General features: G+C 51.2%; 3 protein-coding genes across 11 annotated transcripts in view; all 3 read right to left on the bottom strand.

Moving 5' to 3' along the window:
• Nucleotides 1–877, bottom strand: part of PRRC2C (proline rich coiled-coil 2C) — a 69,942-nt gene extending 69,065 nt beyond the window's left edge. For all 9 annotated transcript variants that reach the window (XM_066555236.1, XM_066555239.1, XM_066555238.1 and 6 more), the window contains exon 1: nucleotides 789–877. The gene's annotated coding sequence lies outside the window, so the exon portion shown is untranslated. The remainder of the gene's footprint in view (nucleotides 1–788) is intronic.
• A 1,470-nt stretch (nucleotides 878–2,347) lies between these two features.
• LOC136559837 (dimethylaniline monooxygenase [N-oxide-forming] 2-like) lies at nucleotides 2,348–12,901 on the bottom strand. Its single transcript, XM_066555246.1, has 9 exons — nucleotides 12,797–12,901; nucleotides 11,489–11,658; nucleotides 9,885–10,073; nucleotides 8,809–8,971; nucleotides 8,283–8,428; nucleotides 6,588–6,787; nucleotides 6,057–6,409; nucleotides 5,464–5,533; nucleotides 2,348–4,134 (listed from the first exon to the last, which is right to left on the bottom strand). Exons 2-9 carry the CDS (start codon nucleotides 11,618–11,620, stop codon nucleotides 3,759–3,761), a joined length of 1,629 nt encoding a protein of 542 aa, XP_066411343.1. The 5' UTR covers nucleotides 11,621–11,658; nucleotides 12,797–12,901; the 3' UTR covers nucleotides 2,348–3,758.
• A 1,109-nt stretch (nucleotides 12,902–14,010) lies between these two features.
• Nucleotides 14,011–20,634, bottom strand: FMO1 (flavin containing dimethylaniline monoxygenase 1). The gene is given in 8 exon segments (XM_066555634.1): nucleotides 14,011–14,330; nucleotides 15,466–15,564; nucleotides 16,122–16,477; nucleotides 16,935–17,134; nucleotides 18,226–18,368; nucleotides 18,723–18,885; nucleotides 19,480–19,668; nucleotides 20,509–20,634. Coding segments are annotated over 8 exon segments (1,596 nt in total).
• Between the last annotated feature and the right edge of the window lie 2,816 nt (nucleotides 20,635–23,450).

Below are 23,450 nucleotides of genomic sequence, written 5' to 3'. Positions count from 1 at the left end.
ACCAGCTGCCTGAATTTCAGCCGTGTCATCTCAGCACGCTCACCCATCCTTTGAGCGCTATCCATGAGCGCAGCCCCGGCTCTGCCCACCCCGACCCCAGGAGCACAAACAATGACTTCCTTCACTCAGCCCCGCACCAAACCACCCAAGAACCGCCTTTTACCGTAGGCGAGGAGTCAAAGAGCCCCGGATGCGGATTCCAAGTTGGAAAAGCGAGGCGCTCTGCCTCCAGCACCCGCAGGACAAGGCTGCGCTCCCCCCGCGCTCCTGCAGAGGAATCACAGCCGCGGAGTGAGCGCGAACGCGCGCAGGGCTCGGCGCCTTCCTCCGGGAACCCCCAGAGAGAGAAAGGGAGGGAGAGAGAGGAGGGGAAGGGAGGAAGGAGCAGAGCAAGCGCCGTTAAAAAAAGGAGAAAAGTGAGGGGCAAAAAGGAGAGCGGGAGAAGGAAGCAGCAGCCCCGCAGGAGCGGTCCCGGCACGGCCGCCTCTCCCGCCGGCCCCGGGCGCGGCCCGGGCCGTGCCCGGCGGGGCGCGGCCGGCCCCGAGCGCCAATGCGGGCGGCCTGGCGAACCCCGGCCCGGCCGCCCGGCGCCGCCGCCCGCCCCGCTCCGTCCGGCGGCCGTGCCGGGCCCGGGGCGCCCCTCACCCGCCGGCCGCGGGCCCGCCCGGGCGGAAGCCGCCCCCGCCCGGGGCCATGCGGCGCAGGCCGCCCGCCCGCTCCTGCCGGCGCCGTGCCGCCACGCGAGCCCGCGCTCCGCCGCGGTGAAGCGGAGGAGCCCCGCCGCTTACCGGGCGCGCTGGGCGGCGCTCGGCTGCCCGCGGGTCCCGGTGCCGGCGGGGCCGCTGCCTCTCCCGGCGCCGCCGCTTCGGCCGCTCGCACACAGGGGCCAAGATGGCGGGCGGCCAAGCCGGGAGCCAACGACGTCTGACGTCACCGCGCACAGCGCGAGCGGCCGGCCTCACCCCCGCGCCGTCGGTCACGTGACAGCGCCGTGCCGCAGTCGCGCGGGCTCCCGGGGACAGGAGCGCCCCCTGGCTGCGCGGGGCGGAGGGCGGGGCCGAGCGGAACCGGCCCTGTCCCGGTCCTGTCCTGGTTCCTATCTCTGTTCCCATCCCGGTCCCCTCCCTGTCCCGTCCCAGTTCTGTCCCGGCCCCATCCCAGTCCTGTCCCGGTTCTGTCCCGGCCCCATCCCGGTTCTGTCTGGGTCCTTTCCCGGTTCTGTCCCGGCCCCATCCCGGTCCTGTCCCGGTTCTGTCTGGGTCCTTTCCCGGTTCTGTCCCGGCCCCATCCCGGTCCTGTCCCGGTTCTATCCCGGCCCCATCCCGGTTTTATCCCGCCCCTGTCCCTGTCCTATCCCGGTTCTATCCCGGCCCCATCCTGGTCCTGTCCCGGTTCTACTCCGGTTCTATCCCAGTTCTGTCCTGGTTCTGTCCCAGTCTTGTCCCGGTTCTATCCTGGCCCCATCCTGGTTTCCATCTCGGCCCTATCCTGGCCCCATCCCTGTTCCCATCCAGCCCCATCCTGGCCCCATGCCAGTTCCCATCTCGGCCCTATCTGGGCCCCATCCCAGTCCCATCTTGGCCCTCTCCCTGTCACATCCCAGTTCCCATCCCAGCCCCATCCCTGTTCCCATCCTGGCCCTGTGCCGGTTCCCATCTTGGCCCTATCCCGGCCCTTTCCCGGTCCCATCCCTCTTTCCATCCCTGTTCTTATCCCAGTCCTATCCCTGCTCCCATCCCAGTTCCCATCCCTGTTCTCATCCCTGTTCCCATCCCAGCTCCATCTTGGTTCCCATCCTGGTCCCCATCCCAGGAATTCAGGGTTCCCTATAATCCTAAGGCTGCTGGGGCAATGTCAGGGATGCTTGCTTGCTTGGATTTGTCACTGTATGTGTAATTTATTATTGTATATCAATATATTAACATATATAACAATTCTCATCTACCTTATTTGTTGATATTTCTATCTATACAATGGGTAGATTATACATACACAAGGGCAAGAGTCTCCCCTCTGCCACAGCTTGGGATCCACCTCACACACCCTGATAATAAACCATTAATAAAACCATCAGCAAAGAGCAGATCTGTCAGGTTTATTTGTGGCTCCCTCCTTCACATCCCAAGTTACCAGACAGAGAAGTAGCTCTCTTCAGACAGTTCATGTTTCATGAAATCTCAAGGTGGTGTGGGTCTTGCCCACATTTCAGGGAGCAGGGGGAGGAAGGCTGGCCTCATGCTCAGAATGGTTCAGGGTGAGCTCTCTGTGTCACCTTTGGTGGAATGTCAGAAGGAACATTGTCCCTATAGAGCACAACACGGTGCAAAGCACCAAGACTCCATCAGAGGGGTGCATAAGAGAGATTTATTACAGCAACATGTGGCCTTTATAGTTTTTCAAGATATTTATGTTTACTTAACAGACACGTTCACTGCCCATTGGTCATAAGAAAGAAACAAAATTCTGAATAGGTGAACAAGGAGCCACGTCACTCTGTGAGCCAGCTCGAGTCCACATCTTTTAACTTTCTCTCTTCCATCACATTGTCATGGGGACAGCCTTGGTGTCTTCCTTGAGAGAGATACAGGGCTTTCCTTATCTTCAGGAAGCCTTTGCTGGCTCACAAGAACAGCACAAAATGCCTTTCCTACAGAACATCAGCAGGAGGTGGCTGGACACATATCACCCTGATTTTTTAAGATTTTCTAAGCCTTCTGATGTTTACATTCTTGTAACAAACTTTCTCACACACTTTCTGTAAATAACTTACTGTTTTGCATTCTTTTATGGAGGAAGAGAAATGTGACAGACTGTTGGTTTGTCCAGTGTCATTGGAGAGGTGGCACTGTCATTCTCCAACCCACTGTCACTTTTAGAAAACTATAAATGTTAAGGTAAGAAAATAAACTTCCCTTTTTCTTCACTTTAGGGAAAAGAAGAAGCAGTGTGTGCACTTGTGTTGTTTCATGTCCTATAGTGACAGACACAGACAGCCCCAGGCTCCTGCTGGTGCCAGCTCCATCCCTCTGGCAGCACCTGGCTGTTTCAAGGCAAGATGTTTTCAATTGTCATCTGTATGGCAGGTTATCTTTTGTCAAGTGGGCAGTTTGCCTTATCTCTCTCTCTCTGAGTGACCACATTCACACCTCCCTCAGGAGGGGACATCTGCTGATAACAGCTATTGAATGTCCCTGCATGGCTGATAAGAACTGCAGCATCCCATTGGGAGATGTGAGCCCAGAGGGAGGAGCCAAGCATTCCTACCTGGATATAATCCAGAGGTTCTGAGACACCAGCACGGCTTCTGCACTGGATTCCCCAGAGGAACAGCAGCTGCCTCTTCCACTGGATCTTCAGAGGCAGAATCCATCCTTCTCTACAGGATCCCTGCTCCAGCAGAACCACCCCTGACACTGCAGGAGGACTGCAGCCACATTTCCAATGGCACTGCTGCCAACACCCTGACCACAGGGTGTCAGGTTGGGTTCTGACTCTGTCAGTGTTGTTCTGGTGTACTGCATTGTTTATTTTATCCTTTATTATTTTTCTTCTCTATTAAAGAACTGTTATTTGCTGCTCCCATATTTTTGCCTGAGAGGCCCTTAATTTAAAATTTATAGCAATTAGGAGGGGTGAATTCTCCATTTCAGGGGAGGCTCCTGCCTTCCTTAGCAGACTCCTGTCTTTCCAAACCGAGACACTGGCACAGCTTTGCACCATGCCCACATCACTTGGCATCACATCTCTCCATGTTCCTCCTACAGCCGGGGGCTCCAGCCTGGCTGGGGGTGTTTGGAGCAGAGCCAAGCTGCAGTGAGAGCTGCTGGCAGAGCCAGGAGGCACATCCAGCTCCAGCCCCAGGAGCTGCTGGAGTTGTCACCCAGCATTCGTGTCCTCAGGGGCCGCAGGGAGCGCTGCCACTGGGTGAGGATGGCAGCTCTGGCCCCGCTCCAGCTGCCCCTGCCCTCCAGCCGGTACTGGTAGGGGGAGCAGGGCCCAAAGAAGATGGCCAGGCCCAGCTGGGGGTCTGTCAGCAGCAGCCTCAACACGCTGGGCTTGACGCCGGCGCACGCAGCGATTTTGTCCACGTAGCTGATGAAACTCATCTTCAGGTTCTCCCTCTCAGACGGGTTCCTTTGATGGGACATGAGAAATAAAAGTCAGGTGGCATCATCCTGCCTCATTTCCCCACTCCATGGGCAGCAAAGGCCTCAGGCTCAGAGATCAGGTAAGCCCCAGGCTCTGGGGCAGAGCTCTCTTAGCCCCAAACAAAGCCAAAAACACTGAAGGAGCCTCTGTGGGGTTGGTGCCAGCAGTTCCCCGGGGCAGAGGACAAGCAGAAGCTTGTTTTGTCTCTGCAGCATAGTTGTGGCTTCAAAATCAGCTCTAACTTAACAGTAGCATCATTGTAATGCCGCAGCAGCCTGCTCTGTCCTTCTCTGAGGTTCAGGGGTATGGATTTGGCAGATTTTGAGAAGTAGAGATATAGACTTTCAGAGATAAGAATGCCAAGGGGAAATCTGAGAAATGCAGAAAGCTTCCCATGCTGGGAGGGACCTCCTAGATTTCTCTGCTTGAAACCTTATCTCCCTCACAGAAGGAAGGACGTGCTGATCTGCTTCAGGAAAGTTTGAGACAGCCTCAAGTTTGTTCCCCTTGCACCTCAGGCTTCAATATTTCTGTGTAACAGAAATTTCCATATTTCTGTGTAACAGCACCCTGGTGCAGTCACTGGGGCTCCTGGTCATTACCCCTGTGGCTCTGTTTTGTCCCAGCTTTTCCCCAGTGTCCCATGAGCCAGCCCTGGCAGACCCAACCCCTGAGGTCCCCTCCTTGCTCCATCATGATCCATCCCCCATCCCTGTGGACACATCTCCACCTCCTGTAAAATCAATCCCAGTGCCAAGGAGGCAGGCTGCCAGCTCCCACACACACACACAGCAGCCTGGTGGGACATTCACCTTGACCTGCCAAAAAGTGACACAAACTGTCCCCCACCCACACTGCCCAGCTCCAGGGGGGTTCTGGATGGAATCTGGATCATAGCTCTCGCCAGGGCCTGGATTTGGGAGGGAGAAGCCACGAGATGGCACCCTCAGTCTGGAGGAAACCAAACCTTCATCTGGACGTGCTGGGAGCAAGGACATGGCTGGGAGGCCTGGCAGGGGGGGATCTCCAGAGAACAGGAGGGAAAGGGAGGGAGCAAAGGAGGTGGGAAGAGAGGGAAGGGGAGCTGCAGGCCCTGGTCTTGTCATAAACTGCTCCAGAGAAGCTTATGGTGTCTTGTTCCATAAAGGAGCCACGGGAGCATTTTCCCAGCTCACTGTGGGTGGTGAGGTATTAAATGCAGAGTTGGGTGTGCTGAGCAGGTCCCTCCCATGTCTGCCATCGAGTCCCCTCCTTCCCCGAGCTTTTCCTGGCACACAGAACCTGTCTCATCCTGACTGCAGGAGCATCACACACCTTTTGACTGCTGGCTTCCTCTTCAAAACCTCAGCCATCATCCTGCTGGGGGGAGGCAGCTTGTTCCAGCCTGAGAACAGAGAAACCAGCAACTGCCCATGACATCAAAATAAATAAGAGTCTTGGGATTTTAACTCTTGTTACACTATGTGGTCTTTTCTCTTTTGTATGAGGAAGAGATACCATGGATGCAAAGAAAAATGTTTTCCAAATGCCTCAATTTAATTTCAATCTGTACTTTGTTTGAGCCAATTTGTTAAGTCTAGAAGGGGTCTCATTAAGTGATTAGAAGCTGGGTTAGAGCTTTATAGTATCTTTTCACTTTCTGAAAGCTTGAAGCCTCATTTAATTATGTCAGAGTTTTTAATTCTAGCAGGGGTAAACCTAGACAATATTCATAAGTATATAATAGTTCCAGCAGCACCTTAAGAGAACATTCAGCCCCTTCCCAAGATCCCAGCACTTTTCCTGAAGTGTGGGATGCAGCTGGTGGACAGAGGCTACCCATGGAGCTGAAATATGCCCTAAGCTGTGTAGGCAGCAGCTCAGGCTGCCCCAAACCTCCCAGCCAGAAGATCTCCCCCATCTCCTACCTGCAAAGACCCCTGTGACCCAGCGAGCCTGCATCTCTGAGCCCACCATGATGGAACCTGTCAGCTGGATCAGGCCAATGATGGCCAGCGTGGGCTGCTCCAGCTGGGGAGGGAAGATGCAGTTGTAGAGGGAACGGTTGTCGTGGATGGTGCCCCCAACAGACTCCTCGAGGAAGGGGAAGGAGAAGTTGTAGCCCGTGGCAAAGAGCACCACGTCAATGTTTCCTTCGGTTGTGCCGTCTTCGAAAACAGCAGAGCTTTCAGTGAACTCCTTCACGTTGGGCTTCAACACCACAGTCCCAGAGAGGAGGCAGAAGGGCAGCTCTTCATTGATAATCATCTTAAATTTGGAGCTTGCAGCAGAGAAAAGAGCGGTGTTAGTATCTGGGAGAGACCTAAAATGACTTTTTTTACAGTCAGAATTCCCCTCCAATGGTTTGCTATTCCACAAATATCCCCCAAACCTGAAACTTAAGCATTTCATATTATAAACACCCCCTGAGCACCCAACAAAACAACCAGAAAAATCACCTTTTGCTGGAGGCCAAGCCATAGTTTGTGTGGTTGAACCATGAATTGAACTTCCGAAACTTGATCCTCCTTGTGAGGGCTGATGGGAGGAGCCAGTCCAGGAGGGAGTTGAAGCGGGTGGTGCTGACCATGTCCAAGGGGAAGCCGTGGTCTGAGACCCGGCTGACGACCCATGTGTGGCTCCTGGTGCTGAGGAACACCTGGGGGGAAGGCAGGTCTCAACCTCCTGCCCAGGCATCTCCTCGGTTTTGCCCTGAGTGGCACATCCCATCTCCTGCACTTGAGCTGGCACAGAGTTACCCCAAGGGAAGGAGATGACATCCAGTTGAACCAAACAGCTTGGGTTGCTTTGATAAAGTTCCCACAGCTGCTCAATGGCCAGTCCTCAGGTGGGCCAAACTCTCCAGGAGTTGCAAAGCTTCTTCAACTGCCCTCAGTGAGAAGTGGAATTTATAGAGGAATCTGGGGGCAAAGCTCCCTCAGGTACCTTGAGCTGATGCCTCAGGTTTTAACTTATCTATTTTTCAGGTTCTGTGCTGCTTTAGTGTGTGGGTCTGGGCTCCATATTATGGGATGGTGAGCTCTCTTCACAGAGTAGGAAGACAAAACAATTCCTTCTCTAGCTGGGGACCAAGGACAAATGAACCAAATCTCAGGCCCAAGAGCACAAACAATGTGGGCTGAAGAGAGAAAACAAGAAGGATGGGACTTCATGGGCTGGAGCTGCAATTGCACAATTAACTCCAATATACAAATGGAGCAGAACTTGTAAAAGTGAGAGACCCCTTGACCTCTCGTGCATTTTGTGACCATTTTGAGTTGTGCTGCCCAAGGTGGATCCATTGAGGTCTCTTAATAAATCCCTTCTTTATTCTTTAACTCTGTCCAGCCTCTGTTCTTGGTCAGCCCTCACAAGGCATCAGAGCCACTGGTGCTCAGAGGCCCTGTCTGGGGCACCATGGAGCTGTACCTTGGGGGAGGCCCTGTCTGGGGCACCATGGAGCTGTCCCTTGGCAGAGGCCCTGTCTGGGGCACCATGGAGCTGTCCCTTGGCAGAAGCCCTGTCTGGAGCACCATGGAGCTGTCCCTTGGCAGAGGCCCTGTCTGGGGCACCATGGAGCTGTCCCTTGGGGGAGGCCCTGTCTGGGGCACCATGGAGCTGTACCTTGGCAGAGGCTCTCTCTGGGGCACCATGGAGCTGTCCCTTGGCAGAGGCCCTGCCTGGAGCACCATGGAGCTGTCCCTTGGGGGAGGCCCTGTCTGGAGCACCATGGAGCAGCAGAGGCCCTGTCTGGGGCACCATGGAGCTGTCCCTTGGGGGAGGCCCTGCCTGGAGCACCATGGAGCTGTACCTTGGGGGAGGCCCTGCCTGGGGCACCATGGAGCTGTACCTTGGGGGAGGCCCTGCCTGGAGCACCATGGAGCTGTACCTTGGGGGAGGCCCTGCCTGGGGCACCATGGAGCTGTCCCTTGGGGGAGGCCCTGCCTGGAGCACCATGGAGCTGTACCTTGGGGGAGGCCCTGCCTGGAGCACCATGGAGCTGTCCCTTGGGGGAGGCCCTGTCTGGGGCACCATGGAGCTGTCCCTTGGGGGAGGCCCTGTCTGGGGCACCATGGAGCTGTCCCTTGGCAGAGGCCCTGTCTGGGGCACCATGGAGCAGCAGAGGCCCTGTCTGGGGCACCATGGAGCTGTACCTTGGCAGCCACTCGGCTCAGCTCCACAGACAGGTCCCCGCCGGTGTTGCCGATGCCAAGCACCAGGACGCGCTTCCCACGGAAAGCCTGCACGTCCCTGTACTCCCAGCTGTGCAGGTACTGCCCTTTGAAGCGACTTTCAATGCCTAGGCAGAGAGCAGGGAGCATTTCCTACTGCCAGATACATTTATTCACCCCAGGCTCGTGCCCAGATCATCTGCAGCCCCCAACTCTCCCCACTCCCACCTCCCCTGGCAGCTGAGAAGCCCATGGAAGTGCCCTGTACCTCCTCAGCTCAGTCTTGCTTTGCAAATCCTAAGGGAAAAGCCTGGCTGCACCCTTACAAGGTTTTTTTCTCATTCCCTGCAATGCCCCCCACCATTTCCATGGGGTCAGGGTCCTGCTTACTCCATTGTGGGGGCTTCATGGAGCAGGCAGGCTCACAGAGCAAAATCCAACCAGGGATTGGGGGAACCAAATCCAACCATGGCTGCTGGGGGAACCCCACTGCTGGGACAGGCCTTACCTGGGAAAGAAGCCAATGGCAAGTAGGGCTCCTGGTAATGGCCGGTGCAAACCATGACAGCGTCGAAGACGTGGGACTCACGGACACCACGGCTCTCAGTGACCACCTCCCACCGGCCTGAGGTGCTGAAATCTGGGCACTTCCTCACACTGAGAACTGTGGTCTTGCACAGAAGCCCAAGAGAAGAGAGCAGCAGTCAGGGATCATGGAGACATGCCTGTGAAAGGCTGGGTCCCTGGGGAGCTGTGTGCCGCTTCTGAAGCTGTTAAAGCCCATCCTGAATTTCCCCTGGTGATGGCACTGGGGGGTAAGCCTGTGTGAAACCTTGGGCCTAAAGTCTACATTCAGGACTCAAAAGGGCCTTGAGGGTTGGCACCCAGCCTTGTCCCATCCCACCTCCACTCTGCAGTTAGCCATGGCTCTTCTCCCTGTGGGTTTGGGGTCCCTGCTTCTTGGGACCCAGGACATTGCTCTGGCTGCCCTGGATGATTCCAGACCCTGGCAGAGGGCTCAGAGACCTTGGCACAGAGTCAAAAACACCTGTGCCTTTGATTTTAGCCCATGGAAACAATTACCAACTTTGTGTGAAGATTTACAAGGCACAAGAGTTTGAGTAGAATGATAGTGAATTTGTCACAGGGTGAAAAAGTAGAATTTTGGGGATTTAGAATGGGGGTTCAAGGGGCAAGATGGAGGAATCTGGGTGTGTCCAGAGCTTCTTCTTCTTCTTGTCCTCCATCTTCTGCTGTGATGGTGACACTTCTGGATTGGTTTAGAGTAGATACAGACTGTCTAACATAGGTGATAGGTATTGGAAAATTATTGTAAATAAAGCACAGGTAGTTCATAGTATAAAATGTTAAAACCACCCCAGGGGCAGTCACTGTGCCACAACCCGACCTGCTGGACAGATCTCAGCAGGTCAGAGAAAGAATGGAACAGATAAGAGAAAATAAACAACCTTGAGAAGCAGAACTGAGGAATCTCGACTTCCTTGATTGTGGGGCTGGGAAAAAAAAAACCTCTTTAACACCTTGGGAGCCATTCCAGCCACACAAAACCCAAGACCTGCTCACCTGGAGGCGAATGTGCCGCAGGAGGTCGAAGTGCCGGGCGTACATCCTGAGGTATTCAAGGACCAGGCTGTGGGGCAGGTAGTTGGGAAAATCCTCGGGGAAGGGGAAGTCACTGAAGCAGGACATCTCCTTGGAGGTGTTGGTGATGACTGAGCGGTACACAGTGATCCTCCTGCTGTCTGTGGAGTCCTATGTGAAACCAGTGCTGATGTTTCCAGGGGGGCAGGGGAAGACTTTCTCCCCATCAAGTATATGAGTATTTTTCTTCCTCACATTTTGGTACAAGGAATAAGCCAGGACAAGCACCTGGAGACAATCATTACTGCTCCCTCTGTCAGATTAAGCTCTTTTCTGACCCAGAGGTGGGACAACTGAGAGGCATTTTAAAACTTTTATTCTATTTTTAGTCTCATGTGAAGGATGAGACAATACAGATGTTATCATTCACTCTATCACAATCAGAAGCCAACTAATTCTTAATTACAATACACTATAAGCATTTCTTGGCCTATCTTGGCCTTGGTGTTTGCCACACCATGCTGTAAATGCCTTAAAGCCAATCATCTAAAATTATCCCTCATGGGTCTTACTACAATGCATCTTTCATTGTTCTATTTCTCCAAAGTATTTAGTCTTATTGGCAAGGCTATCCTTTGAAACTTATTTCTAGTTCCATTTCTCTCTCAGCAATGCCTATTCCATGGCATTTCTAAGTCAGCATTTCTTATCTCAAAGTTTACATGCAGATGCACACTATATGAACCTTCTGCCAGGGTTTGAGAATTCTCTACAAATCCATTTCCCACATTTCCCTCTCTCTCTTGAACAGAAAAAACTTCTTTGATGGCTTTGTTTGTCGTTTGCAAGTGAAGTACACAAGGCACAATCACCACTATTTTCACTACAACAATCAATGCATATAAACCTATTTTGCAAAGCTCCTTTATCTAAGGTGCAAAACTCCATCCATTTCCCACCCCTTCCATTTCCTTCTCCATCTTGGAGTCAGGAGGAGCCCCACGAGTGGGACCGGGACAGTCCCTGAGGGTGTGGCCACTCTTTCCTCTTTGCTGCAGTCCAAGAGCATCCAAGGAAGGGGATGAGAGGAATGGTGGATTTGTCTTTACAAACAAGCTGTGGGTCTGCTGGTAGATAAAACTAGCACTGGGAGAGAAAAGAAACAATGGGAAGGATTCCACTGATTGATGAATGGAAAAAGATATTTGATTTTACAAATAAACTTTACAAATAAACAAATAGAGAAGAAAAAACCCTAAATTCCATAAGAATTAAAAATGAAAAGGGAGGGTTATACATTAGAGGGGAATCTCTGGTATCCCAGGTGTTCAGGGAAGTCTTAACCTCTCGGGTACCTCAGCCAATAGGGAAAAAGAGAAGGGAAATTTGGCTGGGAAATTGGGATAAAAAGGAGGCTGTGTGCTCCAAAAATTCAAGAGATCCCAGGGGAATGCTCCATGGCCTCTGCCTTTATTGGAATAAAGTAAAAGGGCTCCTCTGTCTCCTTTAAGACATAAACCTCTGGTGTTTGTGGATGAATTTTCCTGAGAGGGACAAGCCCGGGGACAGACGCAGGGGGCACTGACCGTGTAGCGCCAGACGCCGCCGATGTCCTCGCTGCTCTCGAAGCACGTGGGCTCCAGCCCCTCAGCCAGGCAGCACTTGACAGAGGCCAAGCCCCCAGCCCCAGCTCCAACCACAGCCACACGCTGGACCATGGTGGCCTGCAGCAGGTGACAGGCTGGTGTGACAGCAGCTGGAAGCACAACAGCCCAGGGGTCAGCAGAAACGCCACTCCCTTCTTCCCATCCCCACAAAAACACCCCTGGTCTTCTCTGCTGCAGGTGTCCATGAAAGAAAACTGTCCTGGGAGAACCCCACAGCCAGCTGCTGCTGCAAGTGCTGTGCACAGATCCTGCTCATTCCCCTCCCAAACCCACTCTGGGGATCCGGGAGTCTCCCTCCTCCATGGAGGGGGAAAAGGAGGCACTTTTAAACCTCGCTGTTCTGCTGCTTCAATTTATTCTCTTTTCCAGCCCAAACCAGGGCATGCAAAGAAGTTGCAGCTGTCTTCTTCTGCCTGAGCATCCTGAAACCTTTGGGAGAAGCAACTCCAGCTAAGCTGGCTCGTTTTCACGCTCTCCTTTTTAACTTCCCATTAAAGAGCAATCTCTTGAAAACAAAAAGGGTTTAAAAAGAGGGAAAAAAGCAAAGCAATGCCTGACTGAGCAGGAGCAGGGCGCAGCCATTCAGCAGTTAGACAGCTCTGTGAAAGCAAGGCTGGGATTACAGGATATACAAAAGGTAAGGAACCCGGGAAATGCTGGGGATAAATGGGAGGAACTCAAAGCTGGGGTGTGTAAACTGAGCTGCACTGAGCTTGCCTGGAAAGCAAAGAAACTAAGAAAAAATGAACCCACGTGAACTTTGATTAGATAAGAAATACTGCTACTGCAGGGTCTGCAGAAAGAGTAATTTATAATTTTTTCTATCGGTTTTGTGTCAAAAAGTAAATTAACATAAATAGAAACTGGAGAAAACTGAAGAAAGCCAGGGAAAAATGAGGGAGGTGCAAAACAACCCCTTTGGCATCCACAAGCCTGGCCTGAGCCACTCCTTAATCTGCAGGAACAGGGCAGGACATGCCCACAGCTGCCTGCCTCATTTCTGGAGCCTTCCTTGACTTCAGGAAAGGGCAGGCAAGCTCAGGGTGCTCAAGCCACCCCACTTTTCCAGGGCTGCCTGCAGATGGATTTACTCCAGAGGGTCCCTGCAACACCCCTCTCCCCCCACCAGCAGCAAGGCAAAGCCAGCAGTGAATGCCAAAACCCTGGAGAGCTGTCTGCCCGCTTTTAAACCCTGCCAAAGCCACCCAAGAGAATTGAGGAGCAAACCTTGCAGGACAGTGCTGTGCCTTCGCCGCTCTGCCTCTCCAAATTTCCCTTGAGTTCCTCCTCTGGCTGTGGATTGGAAGGGAAGGCTGAAGTCCAGGCACAGCCACAGCTCTTGCACCACTGACCTTTACACCTGCATTCCCCCGCCCTGTGGGCTTAAATGCACTGGAAGAAAGTTCTCAACCTCCCTGCGGCAGTGCCAGGTGAAAATTCAGAGCTAATCCCAAAGAGAACATGCTTGCAAGGACTCCCACGCTGTAACTTGTCCCTGCCCCAGCCCAGGCAGCAGCGTGGGGCTGTCCTGATCCTTTTGTGGTGCCTGTGCTGGGCTCTTGTTCCCTTGGCATCCCCAGGAGATCAGCAGAACACGCTCCCTTGGCCAGCAGACAGCGTGGATGTGGGACATGGAGCACTGTGCAGCTTCATTTTGGGGAGTCAGGGAGAGCCCTGAGAGCCCCAGCCTTGTGAGCTGCCCACAGCAATTGGTGGCACTGCCCCCACTCAGACACAGCCTCTGTCCCCCAGCTCTTCCCATGCACACAAGAAAAGCACAGGGAGGCATCTGCAGCAAACTCCTGCCACAGCCACGAAGATTTTATTCATTTAAAGTCTCTCCACACACAAAACAAAACCTCAGGATTGTCCAGTGGTGGAGCACACAGGGAAGCAAAGGCAGGAGTGCTCAGCCCCACAGGCTCCTGTGGGACAAACCTGGAATCTTTCCAAACAACTGGAAAGATGCACCAATTCAACCCCAGCTGGGATTTTGGGGTTGCAGTGTTTAGGTTTGGAGAAGGGACAGCCTGACCTGTGTGCATAGCCCAGGTAATTCCTGTGATAGATAATCACAGGAATATTTTCCCAGATAATTCTTGCTCCTGTGACACACCACCACTTTTGCTGGTCTTGTCCTCTCTGCATCCTGTCTCGTATGATGCAGGCACAATTGTGGCACCAATCCCTGCTCTGCTCCTGGCAGCAGGCAGGGGAGCAGAGGGGCAAAATACACTTGGGCAAGGCTGCCATCCCTGGTTAATGAGGCCTGCAAAGCTGGGCTTGGGGCTGAGAGGGAGGTTTATACTGCAGGTTGCAGATTAAAGTTTGTTGCCATCTACTGAAATCCTTTTCCCTAGTCCCGTGGGGCTGCCTGACCTGAGATAAAATCCCTCAGGACAAAAAAACCAACCCAAACAAACAATAAACAAATAAAAAAGCTATAGGAAACCAAAAATCACAGCAGCCAGGAGCAGAAGGAATCCCACCACCGTCAGGAGAGACAGGGAAGAGCTGGAGGAGCCAGCAGGGACTCGTGTTCTGGTGGGCTTCAGCACACGGTCCCACTGGGTGAGGATGGCCTGCCGTGCCCCCTGCCAGCGCCCAGGACCCCCCAGCCTGTACTGGTAGGGGGAACAGGGCCCAAAGAAGATGGTGAGAGCCAGCCAAGGGTCTGTGCAGAGCAGCCCCAGCACGCTGGGCTTGGCACCAATGAAGGAGGCCAGGGTGTCCAGGTAGACCAACCACTCGGTTTTGAGGACTTCATCAAAGGTCAGACCAAACCTGAATGATCAGAGAAGAGAAAGAGGCAGGAGGAAGATTGGTGTCAGCAGGGCTTAGAGGAGCTGGGGTGGACATCCTCTGCATCCTTGGTGTTATTGCATCTGGAGTATGACTGGGTTCCCTAGGAAAGGACTGGATGTAGCTGAGAAGGTGGGACACAACTCCTGGCCACCACACAGCTCCTGTAAAGGGATGCTGGCTCCAGTCAATCTTTCTCGTCCTCACTCACAAGTTGCACTTGTTCCTCCCCTTCCCTTTGGTGAATCTTTGTTAACAGACTTTGGTTAACAGTTTGGGGTCTTTTTCAAAGCAAGCAAACAAAAACCCCTCAAACCCAAATCCCTTTGCTTTTTGCAGAAAAGTCATGTGCAGCATGAGAAAGGTGGCACCCTTTAGTATCCCTCACATTCATTTCCACCAAATATTGCAAGAATACACAGTGGCTTGGAGAATTGCTCTCAGTTCACCTTCTCTGCAGAATTCATAGCTTCATGTCCCACCTTCAGAGGTCTGCAAAAGCCCATACCCACTTAGTCTTGTATTGTATTCTGTGCAATTCTGTACTTCACTCTCCTATACCTTTTCTCCTATAACTATTTAAGTGAGCCATGGATTTATCTATCACCCAGTTTCCTGGGATTGGCTCATTCATTCCCTAATCCTTTTAAGCCTTTTGCCTGCCTGTGAACCACACACCAGTGTGCTCAGACACCTGTTCACAGTGAGTTAGGTCTCCATGTCTCCATGCTGTGAGATGAGACAATCTCAGTGTACACCTTGCTTGTTGTAGGTTGGCTTTCCCCCCCCAAGCTGAATTACTTTGCATTTATTTCCATTTATTTCTCTGCCATTTTATCTCTCAGTCGGTGGGGGTCCTGATGTTCTTCCCCAACTCCTAAGCAAGCTTTTGCCTTGAGTACCCTGAATTATTTTTTTCCTGTCACCAACAGGCAAAATATCAGTGTTAAATCAAAGGTTACATTGGCTCTTTGCAAGTGAGTAAAGGGGGAGCTGGATCCAGGAATCCTCCCCTCTCACTCTGTGCCTGCAGAGAACAGGCACAGAGTGAGAGCCCCAAAAACTCCAGAGGTTTTTCAATCCACCAAAAAAACCTTTGGATCTCTGGGGAATGACTTACCATTGGATTTGGTTTTTCTTCTTCTCATTTACTTCCTTCTCCATGACAGCCTGGGGAGGCAACTGACACAAGCCTGGAAGAGAGAGTGTTCTGCAGAGTTTAACTCCTGGAGGGAAACTGTGAACTCACTCAGTGATGCAAAATGTGGGAATCCCTTCCCTGGGAGGGCAGGAAACTCTCATTGCAGGCAGTTTATTTGGCAATGCTGCAGTCCTCCAGTATTCCAAATTCACCCACACCTCCTCCTGCTCTTACAGATGTGTGCTGTCAGGGCACAGGCAGGGGATGTGGGGGCAGATGGGCTGTGCAAGCCCCAGAGAGGATCACCCCAAAGAGAAACCCCAGAGCTTCTCATCTCTGGGGCTTAGTCCTGACCTAGCTCTCCACGAGGTTATTCTTACTATTTTTATTAAAAACCCCAAACAAAACACCAGTAGGTTTCTTTCCTCACTCATGTTGCTGTAGCTTAGCTGAGGTGAAATAACTTGGGAAATCTGAGCCTCAGAAATGCTCCCTCATCCACTCTGAACTTCTTAGCTCTGGGATCTCCCTGGGTGAAGGGACAAACCATGTCCAGTTTTGTCTGAGCTGCATTTTGGGCCACAGGAGGGCTCACATTTGCTCCCCTACCTTTGAAGACACGGCTCACCCAGCGTGCCTGCATCTCTGCCACGGGCATGATGGCTCCAAAGGGCTTAATCAGCCCAAGGACAGCCAGGGTGGGCTTCTGCAGCTGGGGTGGGAACACGTATTTGTAGAGGGACGCGTGCTTGTTCTCCACCCTGACGATGGATTCTTCCAGGAAGGGGAAGGAGATGGTGTAGCCCGTGCAGAAGACAACGATATCGATGGGCTCCTCCTCAGGGCAGTTGTGGAAAAGGACTGAGTTGTCCTTGAACTCCTTCACACCTGGCTTGATGGTGATCCTGCCTGTCAGGATGTAGCTTGGGAGCTCGTCGTTCAGCACGGGCTCCCGCACCAGCCAGCTGTGGAGAGCCAGGGCCTCTGAGAGTGGGGCACCACAAACAAGCATTGCTGCTCCCCTGCTCCTCCTCCCACCAGCTCACACCTCTTGGTGTTGTTTTCTCTGAGCAAACAGCCCTGCCTCCCACCTCCAGGCAATGACACGTGTCACCAATGTCACCCTGTCCCACAGCGGGAGTGATTAACTGACATCTCCTGCCACCTTATTCCCCTCACTCAGTTACTCTTCAAATCATCTCTTTCCAGAACTTTAAGCTTTAAGCCTTCCTTCTCCTCTTTACCCAGAGACCCTCCTCTGGGCCGTCCTGGGCTTTTCCAGCATGCCCAATCTTTCACCACTTAAGGGAGCTACAGCTTATTTTCTCCCCAGTCTGGGCATTGGTTGATGCTGGTTACTGAACATCTCCCCCTGCCCACACCACAAGCCCATCAGCATGGGATGGGGACCACCAAGAATACCTGTTCTCTGGCTGAAGGCCATAGTTTTCATGGTTGAACCACTGGTTCACCTTATAATTAATCAACCACCATGAAAGGGGTCCAGGCAAGCTGGTTTTGATCAGGCTCATCAGGCGAGTGTTTAAAATCATATCCCAGGGGTAGCCATGCTCAAACACACGGCTGAGCAGCCAGGCTCCTCGAGTGGTGCTAATGGTCACCTGCAAGAGAAGAACCAATGCTTCAGGTGATGAATTTGCTGCTTTTCCTTTATAAAGGGGCACGGCGCAGACAGCCGCATGATGGAAAAGCAGCAACTGCATCTTTAATTTCTCCTGGCTGCTGATGATGGAGGTGAAACCGGAGACAAAAACAAAACCAGCTTGCTTTCAAGGTAGCTTTTTGGCCAAAAAATTCCGGCTCAGAAAGACTGTTTGTGATGACAGCACACTGAGCTACTGTCCCCTGTTACTGTGATATTTCATGAAAAATCCCTTTGCCAGGATTTCTTCTCCTGGGAAGCTGGGAAGCTTCAGCTTCTCCATGTTTTGCTCCTCTGGGATGTGATTTGGAGAATTGTTTACCCAACATGTGAATTGTTTTTAACTAATGGCCAATCACAGTCAGCTGTGTCGGACTCTCTGAGTCTGTTATGGGTTTTTATTATTCATTCTTTTCTAGCCTTCTGATGTCTCCTTTCTCTTTCTTGAGTATAGTTTGTCACAGACATCTTTTATGAAAAATCCTTTCCTTAGGATTTTTCCTCCTGAAAAGCTGAGAGGCCTCAGGAACAAAATGTAACCAATGGTTATCTGCTGCTGTGGAATGCAACAGGTGCATCTGGGAATGGTCTCATGTGGTTGTTTCTAATTAATGGCCAATCACAGTCAGCTGGCTCAGACAGAGAGCCAAGCCACAAACCTTTGTTATCATTCTTTCTTTCCTATTCTATTCTTAGCTGGCCTTCTCAGGAAACCTTTTCTTTATTCTTTTAGTACAGTTTTAATGTAATATATATCATAAAATAATAAATCAAGCCTTCTAAAACATGGAGTCAGATCCTCATCTCTTCCCCAACCCGAAAACCCCCGTGAACACGGTCACAGATGGCACCGTCACAATAGTTTTAGTATATGATTTTCAAATAATATATAATAATATAATATATAATAATAAATCAGCCTTCTGAGAACTTGGAGTCAATTCTCATCTCTCACCTCATCCTGAAACCTACAACACCACCACAACAATGAATAACCACAGTCCCCAGTGTCCCTGTCCCCAGAGGCCGGGGGTGGCAGGGTGGTGGCACCTTTGCAGCGACCCGGCTGGCCTCCACGGCGATGTCCACTCCCGAGTTGCCCATGCCCACCACGAGGACACGCTTGCCCTGGAACACGTCAGGATGCTTGTACTGCCTGCTGTGGAAGTGCTGCCCTCGGAACCTCTCGATGCCTCAGCGGAAAAACAAACAGAGCTCTGAAGCACTCCAGCATTTGTGGATTTTATTGGGAGAACTGGTGTTAAAAAGCAACCCAGATGGTAAGAGCAAAGAGTGCAATCTCTGGCCACCAGGGTCTCAGGGAGGTCCAGCCCTCCATCCCATGCACACAGAATTAATTGATGCTTCCTCTGCAAAATGGGGTCTCAGAGACAAAGCTGCTGAAGCACGGGACAGTATTGCTGTTGATGCCAGCAGGTTTGGAAAGCAGAAGCAAGAAAAGAAAGGGAGGATTTTCCCTGAATAACCCCTAAATCTTCCCTCCCCAGCCCCTGAAGCAGGTAACAACATTTCCTTGTATACCATACCAGGAAAACACTGCAGGGGGAGGGATGGCTCCGAGAAATTGCCGCTGCAAACCATAACAGCATCAAAGACATGTGATGTCTGCTTCCCCCCTGCCTCCGTGACCACATCCCACTGGCCCGTGGCGGCAAAGTCGGGGTGCTTACGGATGCTGACAACGGTGCTCTGAAACGTGGTAGTGAAGCAAATCACTGTCACCATCATATTTTCTGGAAAAATCCCTTTGCCAGGAATTTTTACTCCTGGGAAGCTGAGAAGCCTCAGAGAAAAAGGAAAACAATATTATCTCATTTGCTTCTCTTGTGTTTTGCTGCCTTGGAATGTGGTTGGAGATTTTTTTTATCCAACAGGTGGTTGTTTGATTGGTTTCACGTGAATTGTTTTAACTTAATGACCAATCACAGTCAGGCTGTGACGGGACTCTGGAAGAAGCCACAGGTTTTTGTTATCATTCCTTGTAGCCTTCTGTGTGTATCCTTTCTCTATTCTTTATAGTTTAGTATAGCATTAATATAATATAATATAATATAATATAATATAATATAATATAATATAATATAATATAATATAATATAATATAATATAATATAATATAATATAATATAATATAATATAATATAATATATCAGCCTTCTAAGAACATGCAGTCAGATTAATCAATTCCTCCTCCGATGAGGACCCTGAAAATACCACAAGTGCCCACGGGCACCCAGGTTGGGTGGGGAGCAGGGCAGGGTGGAGATCAGGGGCATCACTCACCTCAAATCTGATGTGCTGCCTCAGGCTGAAGTGCTCGGTGTAGCGCCGGAGGTAGTCCAGGAGCAGGGCATTGGTCAGGAACACGGGGAAGTGCTCGGGGAAGGGGAAGTCAGAGAAGGCAGACATCTCCTTGGAGGTGTTGCTGATGACTGATGGGTAAAGGCTGGGCCGGCTGGCCTCGATGTGCTCCTGCCACAGCGCCCCGGGTGCATCAGCCCTGTGCCCAGGCTGGGCACTGTCCCCCTGCTGCCCTGGCCTCTGGGGTGCACCTCAGCACCCAGCAAACCCTCACAGCCACTCCAGCCACCCCACAACCCTGCAAAGCTGCAGCTGCCAGAGGAGGTGAGGATGGCCTTAGCAGCTGGTCTGCAGGCCAAACAACTGAGCTAACAGAAGAAGAGATGTCACTGTCATATTTTGTGAAAAATCCTCTCTGCCCAGGATTTCTTCTTCTGGGAAGGTGAGAAGCCTCAGAGAAAAATGTAAAGAATTATCTGATTCGTTTCTCCTGTGCTTGGCTGCTTTGGAATGTGGTCTGGACATTGTTTACCAACAGGTGCATGTTTGATTGGTTTCATGTGAATTGTTTTTCTTAATGACCAATCACAGCCAGCTGTGTCAGACTCTGAGGAGTCAGTCACAAGTTTTTATTACTCATACTTGTTAAGCCTTCTGTCTGTATCCTTTCTCTTTCTTTAGTAAAGTTCTAGTATAGAATAATATAATATAATATAATATAATATAATATAATATAATATAATATAATATAATATAATATAATATAATATAATATAATATAATATAATATAATATAATTTGTACATGCTTTGTACCAATAAAATACAATAAGCTATTGCTTTATCCAATGAATATAACGAGCTGGTTTGATGTAACCAATGACTTTAGGGGTATAAAACTTGAGAACAACTTGCAATAAAGAGGGAGCTGTTGTTGTCACTGCACAAATGTGTGTGTGTGTGGTGTCCCCATCTCTCAGTGGCAGGGAGGAGGACATGTCCCCTTGCTCACCGTGTAGCGCCAGAGCCCCCCGATGTCCTGGCTCTGCTCGAAGCAGGTGGGCTCCAGCCCCTCGTCCAGGCAGCACTTGGTGGCTGCCAGCCCGCTGACCCCCGCGCCCACCACGGCCACTCTCATCCCTGTGGGCTCTGCTGGGCTCCCAGGAGCTGGAAAAAACCCCACAGATGATCATCACTCTCTCGGGGGGCAGCTCCTGGTATGCCTTCCATAGGGAACTTCTCTATCTGCTTTTCCCAGTTTTTCTTTCCCCAAAAGCCATTCCATTTCCCAGCATTCTGGGCTCTTTGTTTACAAGTTAGATAAAATGTCTTAAATAATAATTTTCTTTTATTCCCCCTTTATTTTAAAAAATCTCTTCACTTTTACAGTGTGCTCCCTGGGCTGCTCCCAAACTCCATTCCATTTTCCCAGCATTCTGGGTTCTTCATTTACAAGTTAGATTAAATGCCTCAATTAATAATTTTCTTTTTTTTCCCCCTTTTTTTTTTTTAAATCTCTCCACTTTTACAGTGTGCCCCTGAGGCTGCTTTCAAACCCCTGCAGCTGCCCTGGAAAACTGGCTTGGAAAGAATGTAGTTGAGCCACAATTCACTGCCAGTTTGTATTTACAAGCTGGGTTTAAACTATCCTGCCTTATCAGACTAGCAAATATTTGTATTTTATCTTTGGATATCTGCCCCTGCCTCTCACAGAAGAAAAAAATAAAAAATGCACTGGAATTGAAAATGCACTTTATTTTATCTTTGGATATCTGCCCCTTCCTCTCTCAGAAGAAAAAATTAAAAAATGCACTGGAACTGTTCCGTTTGTGCCTCTCTGGCAGGGTCCTGTCCCTGGTGGCTGCCTTTGACATGGCCATTGGGGCTGACAGAGGGGCTGCAGGTGTGGCACACCTTGGATTGAGGACGATTTTGTGTCTCCTGCAGGGCTTGAAAGGCAACAGCCCCTGGGTTGGCATCCAGCCCTACAAAACTCCCAGTGGAGATGATGGATCCTAATCCCTGGCAGTGCCAGGCAATGAAACAAGGGATGAAGGCCAGGCTCTGTGGCTTGGGCTGGACAATTCCAGAGGCAGGACCCTCCCCCAGGTGCCCTGGGGGTGCTGCTGCCATCTGTGGTTTAACCCCAGGGCTGGAGGGAGCCCCCTGCTCAGGTGAGTGATTAGCTCAGCATGGCAGGATGTCACTAGGGGTGGCACCAGTCCCTCTGGCCTGAGAGGGGCTTTCAGCTCCCACCAGACACAGAGGGTGGTGTAATCATCAGGAAAAAGGAAAACAAAAACAGTCTTCAGTAAAAAAAATGGGGTTGGACACAGTATTTTTTAAAACCCACCAAATTCTCCAGAATTATTTCAACTTTCAGACATAAAGTGACACCTAATGAATACTCTGCTTTGCCAGGTTGGAACAAAACCTGGACTTTTCCCTTTATAAATCAAGAAAGCACTAGCAGGAGCTGCTCACTGTTAACTGGTTTGGGGGAGACTTTTATTTTTTTTTGCATGGTGGGAACTAACTTATATCACAAACACCTCCCAGCTACATTTGCTATTTGATTCCCTACCTTCTCGAGGAGAAGCTACAAATAACAACCAAGAAATACCAATTCTGCCACACTTTCCACCCTAACCCTGCAAACAGCCAAACTCAGAAGAGCCCAGGTGTGGCACAGGAAGGGAAGAAAAGGCTTCCCAGCCCTCTGGAACACTTACCTCCAGCCCCAGGCAGCTGTGTGTCACCTCTGCTGTGGGAAGGGAGGGTCCCTCTCCCTGGGATTTATAGCGAGACAGGAGCTGGGCAGGGGCAGGGAGGGCAGGCAGCCACCCCACTGCCAGAGCATTGCACAACTGCTGTGGGAGGAGTGGCTGCAGTGTCCTGCTGTCCCTGCACAGCCCAGATGTGGCTCCCTGCAGGGAGTGGAGTGATCCAGCTGTGCCCCGTGGTCGTGCCAGGGGCACCTGTGGGTGAGGGGGCAGCCCCAGCTGGGGGATGTTTTCACTTGCTCCATGTTTTCATTTGCCAAGAAGGGGCTGAAGCTGCAGATGAGCAGCAGGGGTTTGTCAGGGCTTTGTTCCCAAGGCACCTCTGAGGACAGAGCCGGGTTGGTGTCACTGCTCATGGGGCACAGAGGCCACGCCAATGGTGCCAGGGCTGGGCAGGAGGCTGCCCCTGCCACCTGAGAGAGCAGGGAATGGCCACAAAGCCAGTGTACCAAGGTCCCCTGCACACAGGAAGGGCTGAAACATCAGTGCAGGACATAGAGCCCATCCAGGTATCTCCCAGGAGTAAATGATCATGGAAATGATAAGGGTGGCTTTGGATATTCAGATATTCAATATATTTAGGGGTGGCTGGGGAGAAAGTATGAGATCCCTGCAAATGAATCCAGCTGGACATGGAGAATATAGAAGCCATGGATGGACAGTTGATGGAGGACTGGGTCTTTAGGAAAAGCAGGGTTTAGAAAAAGACAAAGGTATTTGTATCATGGGGGTGACAGCAAAACTCACAGAGTGAGTGCAGGGGACACAGTCAGGGCTGCCAGCCCCATTGAGATCTCACCTTGTCACTGACAAAGACACTGCCAGGGCATTGGCCCCAGATTTGGTACCAGCTCTTTTAGCACTTTGAATAACCAAGGAGTCCACAAGGGAGGAGGACAAAAACCCATCCAAGGTCTGCAGAACAGAGGGTGGTACATGAGGTATCACTGAGGTGTCTGCTCTGGCCCTGTATTTTGGTTTGCAGAGGCTGAAGGGATGTGTTTGCCAAAAACTGGACCCTTCCCCAGGTGCACCTTGCTCCTGCAAAGATGCTCACCAGCACTCAGCAGAAAAGAGTCAGGAATCCACTAAGGCAAATATTCTGTTCTTTATGTGCTTCTGCTTTTCTTGAGTTCCTCAGCAGGCATTCAAGTGGCTTGCACTTAGAGGG

Source organism: Molothrus aeneus, chromosome 9 (assembly GCF_037042795.1).
Source record: "Molothrus aeneus isolate 106 chromosome 9, BPBGC_Maene_1.0, whole genome shotgun sequence".
Taxonomy (NCBI): Eukaryota; Metazoa; Chordata; class Aves; order Passeriformes; family Icteridae; genus Molothrus; species Molothrus aeneus.
The sequence above is the reverse complement of the archived record's forward strand: the minus strand, read 5'-3'. Positions and strand labels throughout refer to the sequence as shown.